The following is a 22,093-nucleotide window of genomic DNA, read 5'->3' as shown; positions in this document are numbered from 1 at the left end:
AATGACACACACCTTTATACACACCTATCCTTGTCTTTGTACCTTGTACCTTTGTACCTTTGTACCTTGTCTTTGTACACACCTATATTTTTACGACTAAAGATAGAGATTTGCTTCATTTGCTCGATATCATAACGACTAAGGTATTTTCCTTTTGATATTTTTCATATTATACGCTTGCAAACTTTGAAATTTCGTACAAACGCATAAACAGCCGCGATCAAATTCGTCATATTTCACACGTCAAATATCAATTTTTCAAATTGAATAATTTGCCATGGATATTATCCAAGTACGTGTAATTAAGAATTTATCACCCCTGAAGACACGAAGCGAAACAAAAGGCCGTAACAAGATAGAAACGCGTGTGCAAATTCGTATACGTAATAATAATTTTTCTTTCTTTTTTTTCCTATTATTAATGCCGATTAGATGGTATCGCCGGAACGACTATTGCATGACGATGCACGGCTTCGAATACAGTTATGAAATAACCGGGTGTGCGGTAATACCATTAGAGACGCTGCTGTAACAATGACGATTAGGAAACACGTCCAACATTAAATTAACGGTAATTAATAATTCGCATTTTGCCATGAAAACAGGTCACGATGATAATGCGCTACCGCGTATAAGCGTTTAGACACTTTTAAATTACCGGATATACAGTGGCCGCGAACGTGCCCCAACCCTTACCGTAGAATCACGTGAAACACTTTGTAATTTTATTAGCTCTCTAACGAGATACGTGAATGTAAGTATACTGTATATTTAAAAAGTAGTCTATATAAAATAGATATAACCATATAAAACATCTATCACTGACGAGACAGCATCTCGAAGTGTACGTCGATGCTCAAAGACCGTCGCAAACAGGGATTAGTCCTGGGGTAATAGCGACTTTTTTACCTTGACGATCTCCTCGCGTACCTCTGATCCGTAGGTTCGCAATACTCAAAGCACACACGCAAGCGAGAGGATAAAACAAGACCCGACATCGTGCCTTCTATCCTAGAAATTTGAATACGAAATTATCAAAACTATTCGGAAATTGTGCGAAAGTTCGAGTCTTAAAATGTCCGTAAATGTCTACGATGTCGTGAAACTGCATCGACGACGACGACAAAGAAGACAATCGGGGAAAGAAGAAGCGAGCGAAAGCTTTCGAGAAAGCATAAACAGAGAAATGGGAGGAGCGCAGAATCGGCGCTTGGATCATCGACCATGGCCCAGAACACGAAGACTCACGTGGCCAGGTCTTTCCACACGCGTCCTCGCGGTACGTCGTCCCTTGGAATGCCAGTTTACGCAATTGCTCGCGTCGAGACATCTCTTCGATTTTCGAATACTAAACGCGATTATCTATATACAATAGCGTTTGGCCGTTGATCGTAATACGAATCTGTCCGGTCGCTGCAACGATTCGTTCTATGCGATTAACGAAGTGGAACGAACGACGAGCCTCGAGAAGTTAAATGCAACATCTCGAGTGCTAGAAAGTTGCATATAATGTTCATAGCGTTAATGAGATGCACAGTGGCTACAACTACCGTTCGTCGTGGTTGTTAGACTTTGGCACATTCGAAGACGAAGAGAATACGTGACGCGACAGCGATGCGCGCGTCACCTCGGAACGACGGTAGATCAAGTAATCTAACCGTAAATTAGTTCAGGCTGCTCGGTCTGACTACTACGGCCATTATCTACTTGCGTGTCTGCTTCGCCGAATGTCACGTTCCTGCCTCGTTGATCGACGCGCACGCATCGTCCTCTAAAATCAACAATTGCGTATTAACGTAATAATCCTTTTTATCGACTCTCGAATAAAGAAGACTGGGTCGATCTTGATATTTCACGCTTAATCGTCACGATCGTTACGTTACGCAGAGATAGAGAGCCTTTTTCGTTCTACTTTACCGCTATAAAACAAAATAGTCAAGGCTCGTGACGATAACGATCGAGCTTTTACGATCGTACAAGGATTAATTATTTTTAGCAACAAAGTGAAGCGTATCTGAGATAGTTCGTAATCGAACAACAGACCATTAAACACGCGAATGTTAGCGAAAAGTCCGATACTTATCTCGTTGCTTAACCGTCCTAAGAAATTGAATAACAACGAGCCGTACACTTTTACGGCTTGAGTAACATTTTCCCAGCCGCGAAACATTTCTCCTTTCTATTTAATTTCTGCCAGAGCCTCCGATTCTCTGTCTTCCCTCTTGGCAAATTCCTGGCTGCTAATTATCGCACGTTCGCCCAGCGCTACCGTGCTTTAAAACGCTACTCGCTGGCAGCATGTGCGATATGCAGTGGCTCTTCGATACTTATGGAAATCTTCTATCGATATATTATATTTTTTCAATTTCACTAGCACCGTAATAAGACGCAATTATCAGTCTTGATATGATCAAGCATTAAATTATCCGAAAAGTTTCTTTCGTTTCATAAGGTGATAATAGATGAACAACAATTTCTGTTTTATATTATTTTATTGAATTAGGTATGATCCATTCCGTCGTATTTCTATTATTATGTTCGTGCATAATTCTATAAACTAATATGAAACGAAAAAGATTGTACGTCTAGTATTTTCTTATAAAACGAAAGGAACTTTTCGGACAACCTAGTATTATATTTTACACAAATCACACAGACAGACTGTCGATTATCCATTACATTGAAATAAATGTAACGTACGAATAAATATGCTCGGTGAAATATCTTTGACACTTATTATGTGTTTAAGACGCTATATATTAATTTTTTTTTAAGTATATGTTCGCGGTTTACGTATCTTAACTTGTACGTATATTCTTAAATTGGCCTCAAGTTTTACGTACATAGTCGTATCTTATTATGACGTTAATAAAATCTGAAAATGCTTTATATAACATAATATGTACATAAAAGGTTTCTATGGTAAGTGTTCAAATACTTTCGTGAGCTGCTGTATGCACACGCGTGTCGATAACCGTTTCCTCGATGGATCGCCTCGTCGACTTCCTCTCGTCTCGAAGGAAGTTACGTGAAACGTCGAAAGCGTTCGTGTACCTGCGCGATTCCAACCAATGCGCAAAATGCAGATAATAAAGTCACGTCTCGACATTCCGACAAAAGGTACGCTACGATAATTGCGAACGATCATGTGTATCGTGATATTCCTCGAGTGCATTCTTGGAATAATCATCCACGGTTATCTTGTATTGCGTCACTTAAAGTAGCTGTCCGACAAGAAATTTCACGATGTTGGTCGTTCGGATAACGAGGCAATTTGTTTACAAAGGAAAGACAAATTATGAAATTTGAACGATTTCAGCGACCTATCTATATTTGTCTATATCTCTCGAGAGACTTTTACTTCTCGTTTCCGTTTATTGCGTTCCAACCTTCTAAAACAACGTATCCGCTATATCGCAGAACTCTTGCAAGCGCATCCGCGATTATGTCGCGGAAGGACTGTATCGTGACAAAGATCTCTATAGAATCGCTGGATCTTCGATCCTTATGCGAGTTGAACAAATACGGCCAGTTTTACATACCAAAGTATCTGCGTATCTTATTAAGAATACGTTTTACGTATTCTGCACGTACGTCGTGAACGTAAAAGATTTTTATCGTAAAGAATGTTCATCAACAGAACGAAGTTTGTGCGTTAATGAACTGGACGATTCAAGAGCTGAGGTAACAAAGTCACGTCTGGACACTTGGAGAAACGTCAGGAATGCTACGATAATTACGAAGAATTATAAGCATCGCGACATGTATTCATCGAACGATCATCTTTGTGTTACCTTGTGTCGTATCCACTGTTTGTCGTTCGATGACATTTCAGTGGCACGTTCGGCATTGCTTGCTTCGATGATCATCGGTCACTGTCGAAGATAGGCTACTAAAAGTCATAGAAACGTCTTCGCGGCAGTTGCTTTCTTCTTCGGGTCGATGTCTACTCACGAGAGACGTTACGAAACGGTTTGTTGGCTTTTCCTCGTTCGCCAGCACGTGCAATTCCTCGAGCTGGCCGTCTCTCGTAATTTAACCACATTGGAAATCGACTAAATTCGCGAGAAAGCCGTATCGCTGATTTATTTATTGGCCGTTCGACGGCCGATCGTTTCTAAGTAGATTGGCATCGTTTTACGATCACACATTTACAGTTTTACAGATTAAAGAAAACATGGTTGAACAACGTTACGCAACGATCAACATAGACTATATATCGCTTTATTATTCTACGATTCATCGTGTATTTATGCGTAAATACTTTTTTTCATCGTGTGGTTGAACAAACACTTTTTTTCGTGACGCTTTGTGTAAACGCACAAATGAACGTATCGTGTGTGCAAGCTCGCACTCTTGCAAATAATAAAAATATCTTCAACACAATCTTCGTGCATGCGGTGATGCGCAATACGATCTTGTTTCGTGCGATCTCCACGATCTTGTCAATCGTCGATTGAAATCGTCGATCAAAGATTTGTCGAATGTATCCGAATAACTTGAATCTCAGTGTATCAGTCTGTAAACAAATTCTTTATACGGTGTCTTGTATCAATTTTCTTAAAGCACGTGTATATAACTCGCGATAATATTTGAATAGAATTTTCAATTCTTCCTTCGCTTCGGTAATTTTCGTGTCGATACGCGATTCCTATCAGCGCCAACATATTCGTCGTTTATTAACCGATAATATAACTCGCGATGGTTACTTGTATCTCAAGGTATCTAAATATTCGTTCATCTTCGATCTTAAAGGATTGATAACGTATAGGTATATGTGTGTATACGCACGTGTCCCTAAATACAATCGTGTAATTCCAGGTCGTTTTAATCCGTCGTAAGATCTAAAATTTCATGGAATAACGACGAACAAATCAATTATTCCATATCCCGTGAGAAACAAGATCGTTCAGTTCGAATTACTCTTCAGTTTGTTACATTATCGAAGAATATTTTGTGTCCAGATGTAACTAAATCTGCCACTCCTTTTCATTTCTATTTTCTACCTTCAAATGCAAAATTTCATCGAATAACGTGCAGCAGCACGATTACTCCGTATGAAAAAAGCAAGATCGTGCATTTTGAATTTCTCGTCAGTTTATTACTCCATGAAAGAACGCTTTGTCTCTAAACGTAACTATCTGGTGGAACTTACTCTGGTCTATTTTAAGATCCAAAATTTCACTGGTTCAACGACGTACAACTTTGTCCGTGCGAATCTGTCTTAACCGATCGTAACCGCAAAAGGAAGAAAAATTGTGCGAGCACTCGGTTCGCGAAGCAAGCATCTCTCGCAAATCCGGAGAAAACGTCAACGGAATCGTGGAGAAATGTTTGCACGGCCTTGGTCGGCGATACGTTTCAGAGAAACGGGTTATATACATTTCGCCGGTGTAAACGACATATTATCGCCGCATGCCGGTGAACAGGTATCTACGTCGATACTCGTTGCCCAATGAACCGGCGAGCGTAAGCGAAAAGAAAGCCGCTTTCTTACGTAAGCCAGTTTACTCGCTCTTTCTAAACGATCCTGACTGACCCAAGTCCGTCGCGACGCACGTAAGCCAGCTAACGCGGATCTCGCATGTTAGGGCATCTTCCAGCTGCCTATTCCTCTTAGTTTCAATTTTATCGCCATCATCCACCTCCGAAGTACTCTTTTTTAACTCGCAAATAGAATTTAATTTTAACGGGAAAATGCGTTTGATGCGTGAGTTCCCTTGGAGAATCTGGAAGCGGAGGGAATTGCCGAAAGAGAGAATGGTACGCGTAATTTGGAATTGCTATTAAGACAACTTGCGCGTAATAAACCTTAGACAATATGTTCTACTTAGTATTTTCCCATTTTTCGAGATGTATTTTGTTGAGAATTGTGGATCTTAATCGCCGAAATAAAAGTAAAGGAACACTAAGGTTACAATTAGAATTCATATTAAAATAGTTTTAGATTTATTTAATAAACGATTTCCAGGATCTTCGTCGATATACATTTGCACGCGTCTCAGCACTCTCTTCGTCTCACCATCTTCCATACCATACTGTCAACGAAACAGTTACATTCATCTGTTTTTCGAGATACCGCGCACACACATGCTCCCACGCACACATATTCACATACGCGTATCACTACTACGCGGTCAATCTAGTCTAGCACACAAAATTATACATATCTCAATATATTTAAATACCAAAGATTCCCGTGTTGTTTCTTGTCTCTCAAGCGAAATTACGTTGTACAAACTGTTACGGAAGAAATATTTTAAATCGAATGAGAAAAAGAAACGACACAAATAGCACGGAAGACTGTTTTCACTGTGTCGAATGTTTCGAGATGGTAGATGGAATATTTTAACTCGGGAATGGAGGATCGTTATTAACATCTGTTTCAAATCTGTTGGAAAATGAATAACGTTCGAAAGGGACCAAAGACCGTGAACTCGAAGCGCGAAAATGTGGCGCGAAAAAACGGAGCTCGCAATTTTGAATTACACTCCTCGTCAAAAAGATAACCCAAGTGTGTTATCTTTAATTTCTCAATGAAGTATGTAAAGTTTTTCGTCTGTAACGTACAATATCAAAACATTATGAGCTCAGAATATGCGATTCGTTGAAAATAATTAAAAATATTACGAGATTTAGTGTGTAACAAAGAAAAACTAATCGATACTAAGGTCGAAATGATAACACGCTCTGTTAATATGTTTAGAAATTGCTCAGTAGTTCATGATCTATCAACGAGTAAAGATTACAGTACAATATTATATAAATCTGTAGAAGAAGAAAAGTACTGGTCGGCCGTCATCGTTATCCGATTGTGATAAGCGAGCAATTTTGCGTATAGCTTCCAATTCGCAGTTAACAACGAAACAAATAATGGAAAAATCTAGTGTTAGTGCCAGTGTTTCAAGTGTTCGTCGAGTTCTGCTATCCTGCAAAGATATTAAGAGGCTAAAACTGAAAAAGAAACTTTCGTTAACAACGAAACACAAAGTAGAACGTTTACGTTTTACAAAAGAAAGAATGCATTGGAAAAAGAAATGGAGAAGGGTACTATTTTCAGATGGAAAAGATTCAACTTGGATGGTCCTGATGGATTAAAATATTATTTTCATGATATAAGAAAAGAGACAATGTTAGCAATTCGACGACAAATGGAGGAGGCAACGTGATGGTTTGGACCGGCATCGGTTATTTCGGCAAGACAAGTATCAAATTCATCGTTGGGAGAATGAATAGTGTCCGATACATAAATGTAATCAAAGAACAAATAAATAATCATGTAGAACGCATTTCTGGACCTGATTAAATCTTTCAACAAGATACTGCACCTGTACACACATCAAGATTGGTCCAATCATATTTTAATGAAAATAATATATCTATTTTGCCATGGTCCGGAACTTAATATTATTGAACATTGCTGGGCAGAACTTGTTCACGGCGTATACGCAAATGGAAAGCAGTATCAACACGTAGAAGAATTAAAAAATGCAATTGTACGCGAATGGGATACGTTAAGTCAAAATTATATCGAGAAACTATATAAATCGATATCAAATCGTACAATAGAAGTAATAGAAAATAAAGGGGGATGTACCCATTATTAAACAAGTATATATGTTTGATAAGTAATTATTGTTAGTTACAATTTATGTTGATTATTATTTTCTTATTGTACATGTGTTAACATTTCGTTCTTAATATAAACAATTTTTTTTTGTTACACACTAAACCTTCTAATATTTTTAATTATTTTCAACGAACCGCATATCCTGAGCTCATAATGTTTTCATATTATACGTTACAGACAAAAAACTTTGCACGCGTCATTGAGAAATTAAAGATAGCACACCTGGGTTTTCTTTTTGACGATAAGTGTAGTTTCAAGTTGTAACTCGCGTGTAACACGCTTTTCTTGCGAACGATGAATTACGGAACCTCGGCCAGTCTAGCGGAATAATTTGTTTGAGAAGAACATCAGATTTTCTTAGGAGAATCGCGAACTTGAGAGAAACGTCGCGATAGAATGTCGGACGAATGAGACGCGTAATTCGATGGCCAATTAACCTGCACGCGAGCCTACTAATCGCCACATAGTCGGCTTTTCTTTGCTTCGAGACTTTCCTGTGACTCGTTCCATTCTTTTCTCTGCATTCAATGATTTCTTTATAAATTACCCAGACGATCCTCGAGAACACCTTCGAGAAGACGCTTTTACGACTCGACCGTGACTCGACCCTGCACTGTTCGTGACTCGATTACGAATCTATCCCAAATTTTCGTAATTTCTAATCGTCCAGATTCCTTTTCTCGCACAACAGCGGCTCGATCGATGCGTCATTTTTATCTCGAACGAATCTTGTCGACATGATCTTTCGTAAATCGAAAACTTTTGCTCGGAAGCCAAAAGATCAACGAAAAAATCGATCATTTTCCCGACACTCGACATTCTTTCATGTCCATCTTTTTTTGTGAAACGCGCGAAAGAAAAGCAGAATTGCATCCTAGAAATTGTTTCAAGATATATCATACGCTTAAGAATTAGAAAATACAACAATAGTGTGAATAAAACTGGTATTTCAGTGAATTTCTTTCTTCCTTTATTTATTTAAATCGTCTTATTTTTTAGTTAAAGTAAATTTCAAATAAAACGCTTAAAAACGTTGGGAGCTGCTACTAACGAAATTGAAATAAAATTCAGAGTGCAAAGGATTAAGGAGGCAGCTACGGCATTTAAATTGCATTCAGAGGTGCAAAACTTTGATACTACGAATGTTAGTCGAATACCAATTTGTGGCGAGTTTTAAAAAGTGATTTGATTTCGATGGATTTTGAGTCGGTTTTCATCGCTTTACTGAAATCACTGGAAAATAGAGTTGACTCCTTGTTGCGGCTGTCTCTTCTTTAATTTTTCATGTTTCTTTGGAGAACAGACGAACGTAACTATATTAACCAAGTTCGTGCAGTTGATTGTTGCGTTATCTGCAACAAAAGCTTCTAACTTCGGTATCGTTCCAATGTTCTTTAAACTTTATCGTTGCCGTTCCTTTGAACGCAACTTCCTTGAAATTGATTTTGGAATATTCATAACGTTAGACGCAAATCGTACAAATATCTAGCGTTTAAAAATTTGCTTCTCGAGCTCGATTAAGAAACTATTATATAGTGGCAATAATTTGCAAAAATGTGGATACATTTGCATAGAACGTTCAGTGAAAAAACTTTGGACCCTGGTTCGTACGTTTCTTTGCTTGGAAGTTGAAGTGCACGTCATCGCATAAGCTAACAATTCGAGGTTTCATCTGTCATGCACAATTAGTATGATTTGCGTCATAAATGCTCCGATTTGCGTGCTATCGCCTTTAAAATACATACTTTTTCACCTGCGTTACTTGCATCATTATGAACGATTAATTTGTTTCTTCGAATGCAGAAAATCTAAACGGACATGAAAATATTGAAAATAATCAAAGAATCGTTACCGTAAATTTAGAAGATATACAGAAATACGATATAGAAATACAAGAAATGTTGAGAATAGAAAGTTGGAGGAACTTTAGTTTGCCGAAAGATATTTTTGATTTGTCGTTTATGTTTGTCCAAACAAAGTGGAACTTTGTATTATGTTTAATTTATCGTTACGTTAGTCTCAATTATATTTAATTGGTAAAAGTGGAAAGCGAGAGTACGATAAATAAATAATAAAATAAATAAGTAAAAAAAAATGTATGCTACAATATCTAAATTATCAAAAATTTTGTCTTCTTTTTATTTCAGTGACGCAACAGCGGGAGGTGACGGTGGTCTAATAAACGCGAACAATATGCAGAACAATACAGACACCGGCGTGGACATGACGATACCGCCGAATCCAGCATTGGCCACGCCAGGCTTGAACAATCCGGCGTGGAACCGACAGCAAGCAGTGAGCGTAAGAAACGCCTTCAAAAGTTACGGAAACAGTAAAAATCCAAACCACATCCTGCAAAATCTTAACATGACCGTACCCAAGGGATCCATGTAAGTAACAATAAAGAAAACGTTGTAAAAAAAAAAGTATCTGATCTTTTAAAAAATTCACTTGGAACTTGGATCGCTTCCTCGAAATTACAGCGTACACCTGTAAACGATCGTGGCAATTTTACAAATAATTTCACCGAACAATAAGCTTTCGTTCTTATCTGCCTACGCATTCAAAGTCGATCTCATTTCCTAAAGGCGTAATTGTCGATTTGAATTGTCGGTGAAAGCGATCGGGATACTACGAGCAATAGCTAGAACTTATCGATATTAGAAAATCTTTTCCACACTCGACGTACCATATGATATTGAATTATTTATTCATCGAGCTGAGAAACTATACAAAAAAAGACTAGTAACAGGTAATCCTTGATTGCGTTAATTGCTGCAATTGTGACGAAATCGGTGCAACCTCGACTCATAGAATTTCATGTCGCGATCTATGAATATATAAACTATGAAATTGCTTCTATTCGCAGTTCGCACCACTATACACAGTTTACGAGTTATTGACTGAGTTATCGAACGATACACCCAGTTGCATCTGGCTATTTTCTACATTTTCTTCTCCAGATCGATGAAGAAAAGTTGGACGATCGACAGAGCAAATTTTTCGCAAAAATTCTGAGAGCAAAATAGCGAAGAACGAATTTGTTAGAGAAGAATCTTAAACGAAAGGCAGCTTTCTTAGAAAGCAACGGCCAAAGATAATCAACGGAACGTGACCATCTCTCGTTAACGTTCGACGTTCCTCGTGCCGTTCTCTTCGGTGTAAAATTGGTTCCGCTCCAGTAGAGAATTCTATTTGTATACGGAAACTCCAGCGAGAATTTCTAATCGAGTTCAAAGTTTCCGGGATAAAACAAATTCGCGAAATCGTCGTTGCGTAATTTCATTACGCACGCTGGCCATTATCTTGGCTACTATTACGAATATCGGCCTTTATGCCAAGGAAGCACGTAACTGGCGGCCGATTACGCGAACCAACTCGCCTAAGAAATCGTCACGCCGATCTCGCCATTAGACAGAGCCGTACTGTACGCGTTAGCGACTCTTCCAATGACACGCCTGCTCATAGCAAATCGATCTGTTTGCGAAACAGATAAGCGTAGGTTTTTATGGTGATTCCAAGAAACGAGAATCTTCGAAAGACTTTGCTATTGGCTGAACTCGTGTAAAGAACTAAAAAACAAATAAAACGCGTTTTTTATCGTAATTAGAATGCGGATGTTTACGCAATGAGCTATAATTTGCGTATATTACATATTTCTTCGTATTATATACATCTCACGCACGTTTCCATTTTGAAGCTTCCTATAGACGTGTACGAAAAAACTTATCGAACTCGCCATTTCGTTCGCCCAATTTCTCGTACTCGTCTCGCTTTTGAAATCTTTATATCGTTTTTTCCTTTGATCTGGTCCTAATTTATACCTTTCGTCGTCCTGTTTCTCCGAATCAGTTACGGACTCCTCGGTGCCAGTGGATGCGGGAAAACCACGCTGCTCTCTTGCATCGTTGGTCGAAGAAAATTGAACGCCGGAGAGATCTGGGTTCTCGGTGGTAAACCGGGCACCAAAGGATCAGGAGTTCCTGGAAGAAGAGTCGGCTATATGCCACAGGAGATTGCTCTCTACGGTGAATTCAGTATTCGAGAAACCATGATGTACTTTGGTTGGATATTCGGCATGTGCACCGAGGAGATTCAAGAGAGACTTCGATTTCTTTTGCAATTTCTGGATCTACCCACGCAGAACCGATTGGTGAAGAATCTCAGGTAAGTGTAGTTAATTTTAATCGATACATCGGCTGTTCACGGATCAAAACGGTTATCTAAACGACTAGCTTGGTTTTCTGGAATCTTTGAAATTTTAGCGCCAAAGCACCTGATCGACGATGCTTAATAGAAACGTTAATCGTTTCCAAATATCGATATTTGAATCAAAAGAACTTGACTAGAGTCGATCGAGGTAATCTATCAATTTGGAAGAAGCTTGTCTACGGTTTGACAAGTAAACGAGTTAAGGGTAATGAATTTATTCCATAGAACCGCATTATCGTGTGTAATCCTCCTTGTAAACTACCGATTCTTTTCTCTTCGCCTGGATGCTGATACCATCTCTTCGATGTTTCATACTCTCGTTTCTCCGGCTGCTTCTACGACTTGCTTGCCGATAATAACAACGCAAATACGAATGATTCCTTTACATGACGCACACGATGCGTCGTCAGTTTCGGATCGGTTCAACGAGTTCTTTCATTTTCCTTACGTTTAAAGTGGACACTTGTGAAATCGTCCAACTTTCCATTTGCCAACGACGGAATTGTTTTCTGATTGCAGCGGTGGCCAACAGCGTCGAGTATCCTTCGCGGTTGCTCTGATGCACGACCCGGAGCTCTTGATCCTCGATGAGCCAACAGTAGGTGTGGATCCACTTTTGCGACAAAGGTGAGTGTCTGACGACGTACAGGCTAAATCGGAAGAAGACGTCCATCAAAAACTCGTTCCTCTCAGCGTATATCAACAGAGTATATTGTATTTGAGTGGTTCTGTTTGTTCGAACGATAGGGCTTTCGCAAGTCCATAATTTATATCAGTAGCGGGAACAAGAATCCGACAATCGAGGTTCGCTTCGCAGGATTTGAACGCTCGTTCCGAATACCGTTATAGTGCTACTATACTTAGACGATTGTTTTATAATCTATATCAGTAACGGGATCAAGTACATCACGTATTTGTGAATTCAAATCAAATCCAATAGCCAAGGCTCGCCTCACAGGTTTTGTATATCCATTCTGAGTACTGCTATAGTAATCACTACCATAAGGTACAGTAGGAGGTCGTTTAGGTGATTGCGCATAATCTACGCACTGCTGATCTTTGTACAAGTTCATATTTTTGAGAATGTAATTCAAAAGGTACAACTTCCATAGAAAATCGTTTTACCTACCAGGTAGAGATTATAGAGAGTTAAATATTTATATACAGGGTGGTTGGTAACTGGTGGTACAAGCGGAAAGGAGATGATTCTACGCGAAAAAAGAAATCGAAAATATAGAATAAAAATTCTTCGTTTGAGGCTTTGTTTTCGAGAAAATCGACTTTGAATTTTCGCTCGGTACGCGTGCGGTACGTTATAACGGATCTCACTGTAGATCGTTGTCTCGATGGAAAAATTAAAAAAAAAATATTGAATACGTAAAAATTTATAATATTATATACAGATATATCAAATTCATGTTAAAAATACTTTTGCACACAGTGCGCATTCAGTTCTCTAAAAATGAATTCGTAAAAATCTACCAATCACTAAATTAAGCTTTCAACCGAAAGATGTCCGCGGCCAAAGACCCAATGACGAATAAAAGTCAGGCGATACGCGGTAAAACCAGATTCGCCTGTCTGGGAATTCTCCGAACGTAAAAGATTTTGGAAGGTCGAAATGCGTGGAAAGACCAGGGAATAAACAGGAATTTTATCCTCGTCGATTAGGATGAAATAGCAAGAGTAAATAGAACGTAACAGGAGAGCTATAACGTTGCCAGATACGCTTCTAAGATTCACTTTTAAGTGAAAGTACCATTTGCCTGGCCGAAATTAGAAGCAGAGGTGACTGAACGTAGACTTTTGCATCTGAACGACCTTTTGTTTCCACGTGCCAATTGCCACGGAAAACATGAACGCCCCTGGAACTAATTTCCACACAATCTCCTTAAATATCTGTTCTCTCGGGAGATTACGCTTCTTAAACCGCGTACAATATTCAGTCGAACGAAAATTTCTATTAACGCGTAACGATTTGCAAACACTTTAAAAGGATTAATCTAAATACGCGTGAATTTTTCTGTACCGTTTTCTAGGATAATTCTCCGCTTTGGAATTTAAATTTAATATAGAACGATAGTTGCGTCAGAGAAGCTCGTTACGCAAATTGGACGTACAAAAAGGGTTCGTGTAATTCGAAAAAGATAGTTTCTCACAGCCATGCAGAGTACTTCAATTTCTTCGAATTTCGTAAAATTGTTCGACTTGGCTGGAAGAAGGAGTAGCAACGCGAAATATATTCCACACGTTCTCGACATTCTCTCTCGTGAGTGCAATGTGAATTCGATACTATTCGACAATGTTAACCGACTAAAAGAGATTTTTTTTTTATTTTATTTATTAAAATTTACAATCAATTCTCGCATTGAGAATTTTCAGCAATTTTTCTGGCGTGGCGCAGTGACATGGCTAATTATTTATAATAGTTAATACTTATTATAGATAAGTATAATTTATAAGTACTTGTTATAAATATGTAAATATTACTTAATAGATAAATAAATATTATTTAGTATAAGTATCTAATTAAATCTAGTGTTTAGGTCTAGCGGGTAGTGTCTCTTCAGCCTGCGGATCTGGTCCGTCGAATCAAGTAATTCCGTGATTAGGGGGTTTCGGTGTTTGTTGACTCTTTTCCTATATCTGTCGCTATATTTTGCTATTTCCTCTTTGACTGTGGGTATCTTGAGGTCGCGATGTATTGTTTAGACTAAAAGAGATGACAAATAAAATGTTGCATCAATGGGTTAAAGAAATTTAAGTGTTTCTGCCACTGTGATAAACTAATTCGTGCTAATAGTTGTTATTAAATAACAGCAAATAATTAGAATCATAGTCAATTGATAAATATATAAATAAATAGATTCTAAACAATTTTTTAATTGATTCTGATTCGTGCAGTCTACTACTAGTTCTGCGAACAAGACAATTCAAATCTTGTTGTTGTTTTGCTTCGGAGTAGCAAGACCGTTAGGTCACAAGTATTGTAGAAAGTAACGAACTCCGAGCAAAACAATGTCGTCGCTACATACAACCGTCAAACGCAGCCGAGTTCAAATTTTCCGGCTGTCCCCCCGACCGATATAAATAAACAGACGCAGTCACGACAGACAGAGTTTATGATACGCAATAAAAGATTACGGACATAAGCGAAGTTTCTCGGAGAGATCATCGAATCGTATTTATATTTTGTACCTGTGGACTGTGTATACTCTATAACAAAATACTTATCACAAATATATATATTGACGGAAATAACGCGATTTCGTTATTTCATTACGCTTTAAATAATCCAATCCTCCACATATCTACTATTCTAATATATTTTTCTGTCTCGATAAACTAACGTATAAAGCATCGTACTTATGTTTTTCGCACATAATGTTACGTTTAAGCAACCTTTACACGTTGTTTCGCTGCTCAAGTCCTCGCTGAATTAACTAGGAAAATTCACGGCGCGTCATGGTCTGCCAAGAAGCCGTCGGCTGTAGCGATAAATATCCAGAAAGGAACATTAAAGAGCAGAGAAACGATTCCGTCCAGGCAAACGAATTTCGTTCGCGTTATGAAATGGCGGTGACAGGCCACTTTTCAATTACCATCGCTAAGAACGTGGAAAAGTACACTGGCTCCATTTTACTACTGACCACCACTCTCACCAACATCGACCATATTCGTAATTTACATTCTCAGCGGTATTTTACGATGCTCGATATACTTTCATATACGTGAAACTATGTTGCATGATCTTGTTAGCTCCGGGCTGAAAGGATTCACTTTCGTTGTAAAATTTCGCTGTAAAATTACTCTATCGTTCGGACGTAGCCGAACGCTTCTCACAAACTTTTCATAATCGTCACAGCTACATACGTAGTTTTAAGAGCCGATGTCTTTAAGAATCGAACGTATCCAGGCAATTAGTTATCTCTGACAAGATGAATTTTAATTAGAAAATCGCGGATAAGTCGTAGCGCAACGATTTTCTTCCTCCAAGTGATCGTAGCTAGGTGCAACGTTATACGACAGTTGATTAAATTTGTTCTTAAAAGTCAAATGCTATAACAAAATTAGAGTCGCAATTGCCATAGCTTATGGAAATGTTTTCTTATTCGAGAAGCTTTTCTTTCTCGGAAGAGTGTAAATATTGCTTCTAATTAATAATTCATCATTCGTTTAAGCACTGGTAAATTTACATACCGTTGATATAAATTGTCCGCAGTGTCCGAATATTTATAAGAGACAACTTATTTACACCAGGTAGAATTTATTTACGATCAAAGCGCTGAAACGCGGGAAACGTGTTAATCTACTTCGAGGCTTTCACGTGTCGTAACTCCAAAAATTTCGCAATCTATGCACATACGAGCATAATGAACTTAATAACGTTGCTAATCTGTTAAAAAAAAATAGGCAATTGAAACGAACCATAATCGACCGCTTTCCTGCACATTGCGACGACACAGATTACATGGAATTTTTCATGCATAATGGCATTGGAGATTTACGAGTGATTCGCTCTGCTCAGAAAGATAGAGACGATCGTAGATAAAAATTTCTAATCTTAATAGAAAATTTGTATTCTATAGCCAACTTCGAATTCCTACGAATTTGGACAAACGAAACTACGTATCTACAACGATTAACAAAAATACGTAGTTTTATTTCGAAGAGTCAACGTTTAAGGTAAAGCATTTATTTAAACAAAGAGCAGATGATTAGTCTGTTGATAGAAACTGAAACTTATCGACGCACCACGTCGACTAAATCTTCTCTGCTGTCGTTACAATTTATCGTACCTCATCCCTGTGCGAACAACTCTTTCGCGGAAGCTTAAAGTTCGACCAAGATCCTCGTAAATTTCCAGCAGATGCGTCGTTCAACTACCTCGTTTAGAGAAAAAGACCTCGGCCAACTACCGTGAATGTTGGCGTTGCTCGCATCTTCCGATAGTTCCGTCCAATCTGCCTGTTCTTCTTCCAGTAGAACAGCAAACGACGACAAATAGAAGGACTAATTAGCGACGAGAAAGTTCGCAAAGCGATTATGCTCGGCTGCAAGGCGAGTATCGTTTCCCTGGATCAACAGGAATACTCGTCATCACTGGCATTTACGAGCTCTTCGCGATCGTTTCTCGAAATTCAAGCGCTTATGTGTAACGAACGACAGAGAAGAGATCCTCTTCCGCGCTTTCTCATAGGAACGTAGTAGCTTGACTAATCGGCGAATTAGTTCTCTCTCTGGTGGCTTCCTAAAACGTACGCTGAAATTTAGTCCAACTCACCGAAAGTTTCCTTTGCTTCTCTGATGAAGCAAACGTCGATCATTTTCTAACGTAAAATAATGGAACGAAGAAAAGCGAATAACGATGTAATTGCAATTAGATAAAGTAATTATCAAACGATTGCTTATAGTTGTAATTAAATAAACTATCGGATAATTGCTTGTATTTGTAAATGGATAAACTAATTACCAGATAATTAGTTAACGCTCCGATTTTTAATTGTGAATATCGTCCGGCAACTCCAACTTATTTTCATCATGCTTCGACTTGCAAGTTTTTAAGTGTCAGATTTTAAATACTGCAATGACGTGTAAATAATAATATTAAAGTCATTCAAGACAATCTTATTTATTCATCTCAGAAGTAACATAATTTTGATCGCGATATTTATATTAATTATATTTGAGTAATGTGTGGAATTTTTTAAAACATTCATTGGGGGTGCAAACCGGGATTCTGCGTTCACAGGTCTCACAGTACTCACTGAGGAGTATTATTATTATTATTTTTTAGTATTATTATTTTTTATTTGTAAACAATTACCGATAACGACCCGAAAATACATTTGGAGTAGAACGTTGCACATCGGTGGTACTTGAGAGACACACTTTGAGCGTTAAGTGTTAACAAGTGATTGATATTCCTCTGATAGCAGAAGAGCGCAGACGTTGGTTTTTAGAAAATAGGTTCCGTCATTAAGATCCTATAAAACGATTCGATCGCTAATTCTTTTGTATTCATATCACGTATTATGATTCTTGCGACTACTACGTGTTCTCTGTTACAGCATCTGGAACCATTTGGTCCAAATCACGAAGGATGGTTTCAAGACCGTCATCATAACCACACACTACATCGAGGAAGCCCGACAGGCACACACTGTACGTCAAAACTTACGTAATACGATCGTTGCTACGTAATAAAAATATTCGGAGCACAATATCGGTGCATACGTGGGAATACAAATCGCAATGCAACTGGAGTCGTTGCCAAACAATAATTACGATAATGATCGCATATTAAATTTGCGCAATCTTCTGGTTTCCTTTCGACGATCGTACGTCACGCTTTTAAGTGAAAAAAAAGGAGAGAGGAAACCTAAATTAGTAAAATTTTATAAATTTCTGCTAAAAATTATTAGAAATCGAGAAAATTTAAGGGAAAGAAGAAACTCGCGGAAAGCGGGAAAGATGCTTTGGAAACTTGAGAGTGTAATTTGAAATTAATTTCCGCAAAATTCTTGTACGTTGAATTTTATAGTTGGTACTTTATAGCTCGTGTATTCTTAAAAAATTTCGCAATTACTTCTACAAGGATAAAGAAAAGATTGACGTATTACGATGTCCATACAATGGCTACTTAATTAATAACTTAATTAATAGCTGATTTGTTTGAACATTATGTAAATTACAAGCCTATTTGCTTTTGACATCCTTTAATTGCTAATTTTACGTTTCTCGGCATCGTTAAAAAATCTCCTATTACATTTTCAAACAGATAGCTACATCATCTCGTTTATGATTTATGCAAAGAAGAAATATCCATCAAGATTTGTCAAAGTTCAATATAAAATATCCTATTCCCGCTGTTCGAATAAAGAATTTCAATGAAATCATTTGCAATGATAATTATAGCAAGTCCTAAGACTTTTGTCGCTGTTTTATGTAACTCTCTTTACCTTCACCTTAAAATGAAATTCAATCGAAACGCAGCGATTACCAAATATAAAATATAATAAATAAAAATGGACTTTCGGTTTGGTTCGGGGCGAGGGTAACACGCGGACGGAGAGCTTTGTGGAAAAAGGGAAGTGCGAAGGGAAAGAGGAGAAGGAAGCACAAAGTGACACGAAGAAGGGAAAATAAAGGGTGAGAATACGAGGAGAAAGTGAGGGAAAAGCGAAAAGAAGTCAGGAACGAGAGAGAGGTAAGAATTAGAAAAACTAGAAGAGAAGAGGTTGGGAAGGCAAAAGCGCGGCAAATAAAGTAAGGTAGGGAAAAGACAGATGGCATTAAACAGAAGAAGACCAAGGAACGCGAGTAAAGCGGGAGATAAGGCAGATTTCAAAAACACATTGGATAATAAATAAAAATAACAATAATACGTAGGAGACGAAGTAGAATCGAGGAAACAGTAATTAGACAAGTGTCGCGGGAACAATCGAATCGGTTGATAAATAGTACGCTACAAATTTTGTACATTTTTGCATATTCGAATTTTCTGAGAATGCACAGACTCTGTTATTAAAAATCGCAAACGACTTATGCATTTCGAGGAAATTCGACTTTGTTCGAAGAAGAGGCAAAGTCATACAAGTATCTGTAAAAATTCTCTGTCAACAGATCGGATTGATGAGGAGCGGTCGCTTGCTAGCCGAGGAATCACCCAGGGCTCTCCTCACAATGTTCAACTGCACTTCTCTCGAAGAAGCTTTCCTGAAACTATCGCGACAGGAAGGACAGAACAGCCAACCACCAGCAGAATTAAATATCACGAATAATATCAGTCTGGTAAGAAAAACGAGATCGTACGTTACTAAAATATTATTCATGATATCACCTAAACTATTTGCTATACGAAAAAAGATATTATATTTCTTAAAACAAAGACCTTCAAATTTCACGGAAAACGCAAAGAATTAATCTTGATCACGTATTTGCAGGCATCTCTGAACTGGGGCAAGAAGAACGAGCCGGTGTACGTGACGGAAGAGTCAGGCGTCGTTGGCTTAAACTTCCACCAAAGTAAAGAGATCCTCATTCATGACTCGACGAATGGTATCGGAAACCACTACGATGTAAGAGCACTTCTGCTTGTCTACAGTATCTACGATATTTGAAGCAAATCTCTAGAATTTCCTTGAATCGCGTGTCTTCTTTTTTTCTATGAAATAGATAAACGGAAGGCCGCTATCCGGAATGAAGAACTCGTCGTTTGTTAACGATTGCTCCGACATAAGCGAGTGCTACGGTATAACGAACAGTGGCAAAATGAAAGCGTTATTGCAGAAGAACTTTTTGCGCATGTGGAGAAATGTGGGGTAAGTTTTTCTTGCGTTACATGGGATAAAGACAACGCTATATTCTGCTCCTTGTTAGATGAAGATAATTAGATGAAGATAAAACTGTCTTTTATATTCACAGAGTGATGCTGTTCATCTTTGCGTTGCCAGTAATGCAAGTAGTCCTATTTTGTTTGGCAATTGGTAGGGATCCAAAAGATTTGCAAATAGCGATAGTCAATCACGAAATGGTCTATGGAAACAAATCTTGTCCGACAACGGAGGATTGTAACTTTTCGCATCTTAGTTGTCGATATCTAAAATTTCTGGACGAAGATATGATAAAGATAGTAAGATATATATATGTATATATATAATAGAGAGTGACTTTGTAGTTTTAATTTGCAGTTACTAAAAGGAACGTTTATGTTTTAGAAATATTATCCTGATCCGGAATCAGCCAGAGAGGCAGTTCGCGATGGAGACGCTTGGGGAACTCTGTATTTTACAGAGAACTTCACCGACGCTCTTGTTGCGAGAATGGCCTTGGGAAGAGAAGCTGACGACGAGACGTTAGATCAAAGCGAGATCAGAGTCTGGCTGGATATGTCCAGTAAGTTTTCGAGTCATTAGAACAATATGCAGCACTATTCGTGTTTCAAGAGCTATATTTTATATCAATGTGCATTTAGTATTAATCACAATTCTCTTGAGTATATCGCTTCTGAAATACAAAATAAAAAATATAGCTAGCCAGAAACTTTTGCATACCGCTCTATTTCCTCAAATTTTAAGACGTAACCAATTACTACGATTTATTATTGCAGATCAACAAATAGGTTTGATGTTAGCCAGAGAATTTCAATATTCGTACAGAGACTTTGCCAAAGATCTTCTATCAGCCTGCAAACAGAACACAAAGCTAGGCGACGTACCGATTCAGTTTAAGGATCCAATTTATGGCACTAAAGAGCCCAGTTTCACTGATTTCGTAGCACCAGGAGTAATTTTAACGTGAGTAAAAATCAATATACCACGTTGTTAATTTTATCATCAAGATCATCATCAGAATGCTTTTCTTGCAGTATTGTCTTCTTCTTGGCTGTGGCTCTCACTTCTTCTGTTTTGATCATCGAGAGAATGGAGGGTCTTTTGGATAGAAGCTGGGTAGCTGGAGTTACACCGGCAGAGGTTCTTTTCTCTCATGTGATTACACAATTCGTGGTGATGTGCGGACAAACTGCATTGGTACTCATCTTCATGCTCGCTGTCTTTGATGTTGAATGTCAAGGACAACTCGGCTGGGTGATCGTATTGACGATTCTTCAGGGCCTTTGTGGCATGTGCTTCGGTAAGTTCAAAGTCCATAATTAATTCTTGAAATTTCCGTGTACAAAGATCAACCATTAGATAACAAAAGCTGAATTAATGCTGACTCGTGCAGACATCTCATTCCAAGATTTATTACTTTCTACAAGTATTATATTATTAAAATAAAATATTCGATATTTATGACAATGATTCAACCTCTACTAGACGAGGGTTAAAGATAGATTTGGACAAATCTTGTTCGTTATTTGCTCAAATAAAAGTAAGTTTATACAACCTAGCCTGAGAGGATTGTTCACATCTTAAAATCGTTCTTGTATTTCATTTTCTATTTCAATATCGTCTGTCTGACGAAACATATTGGTCGATTTTTCCTTAAGATAAGTTAACGGAACAAATTAGAAGAAAGACTCATTTATGTTTTTCTTCTTGTTTCTAGGGTTTGTAATTTCAGCGATTTGCGAACTTGAAAGGAATGCAATCCAGCTGGCTTTGGGTAGTTTCTATCCAACGCTTCTGTTAAGCGGTACGTATGTTATATAAATTGAAAGCATGTAATGCACAAAATAAAAACAAGTAAAGTAAAAAGATATAGTCAATGATGCAATGAAATGTTTTCTTCGAACTGCGGAACCTC

General features: G+C 38.0%; 1 protein-coding gene across 4 annotated transcripts in view; it reads left to right on the top strand.

The window, feature by feature from the left end:
- The window catches only part of snu (ABC-type transporter snustorr), a 51,171-nt gene that overhangs the window by 27,285 nt on the left and 1,793 nt on the right, over positions 1-22,093 (top strand). For all 4 annotated transcript variants that reach the window (XM_069121664.1, XM_069121665.1, XM_069121661.1 and 1 more), the window contains 12 exons: positions 9,778-10,020; positions 11,483-11,797; positions 12,362-12,469; positions 17,914-18,007; positions 19,469-19,636; positions 19,789-19,923; positions 20,021-20,166; positions 20,270-20,477; positions 20,563-20,740; positions 20,955-21,141; positions 21,213-21,478; positions 21,896-21,982. In XM_069121664.1, the coding sequence (XP_068977765.1) occupies positions 9,778-10,020; positions 11,483-11,797; positions 12,362-12,469; positions 17,914-18,007; positions 19,469-19,636; positions 19,789-19,923; positions 20,021-20,166; positions 20,270-20,477; positions 20,563-20,740; positions 20,955-21,141; positions 21,213-21,478; positions 21,896-21,982 (2,135 nt within the window). The remainder of the gene's footprint in view (positions 1-9,777; positions 10,021-11,482; positions 11,798-12,361; positions 12,470-17,913; positions 18,008-19,468; positions 19,637-19,788; positions 19,924-20,020; positions 20,167-20,269; positions 20,478-20,562; positions 20,741-20,954; positions 21,142-21,212; positions 21,479-21,895; positions 21,983-22,093) is intronic.

Source organism: Bombus flavifrons, chromosome 10 (assembly GCF_040668555.2).
Source record: "Bombus flavifrons isolate JBK064 chromosome 10, iyBomFlav1_principal, whole genome shotgun sequence".
NCBI classification, from domain to species: Eukaryota; Metazoa; Arthropoda; class Insecta; order Hymenoptera; family Apidae; genus Bombus; species Bombus flavifrons.
Note: the sequence above shows the minus strand (reverse complement) of the source record. Positions and strands in the feature narration are given on the sequence as shown.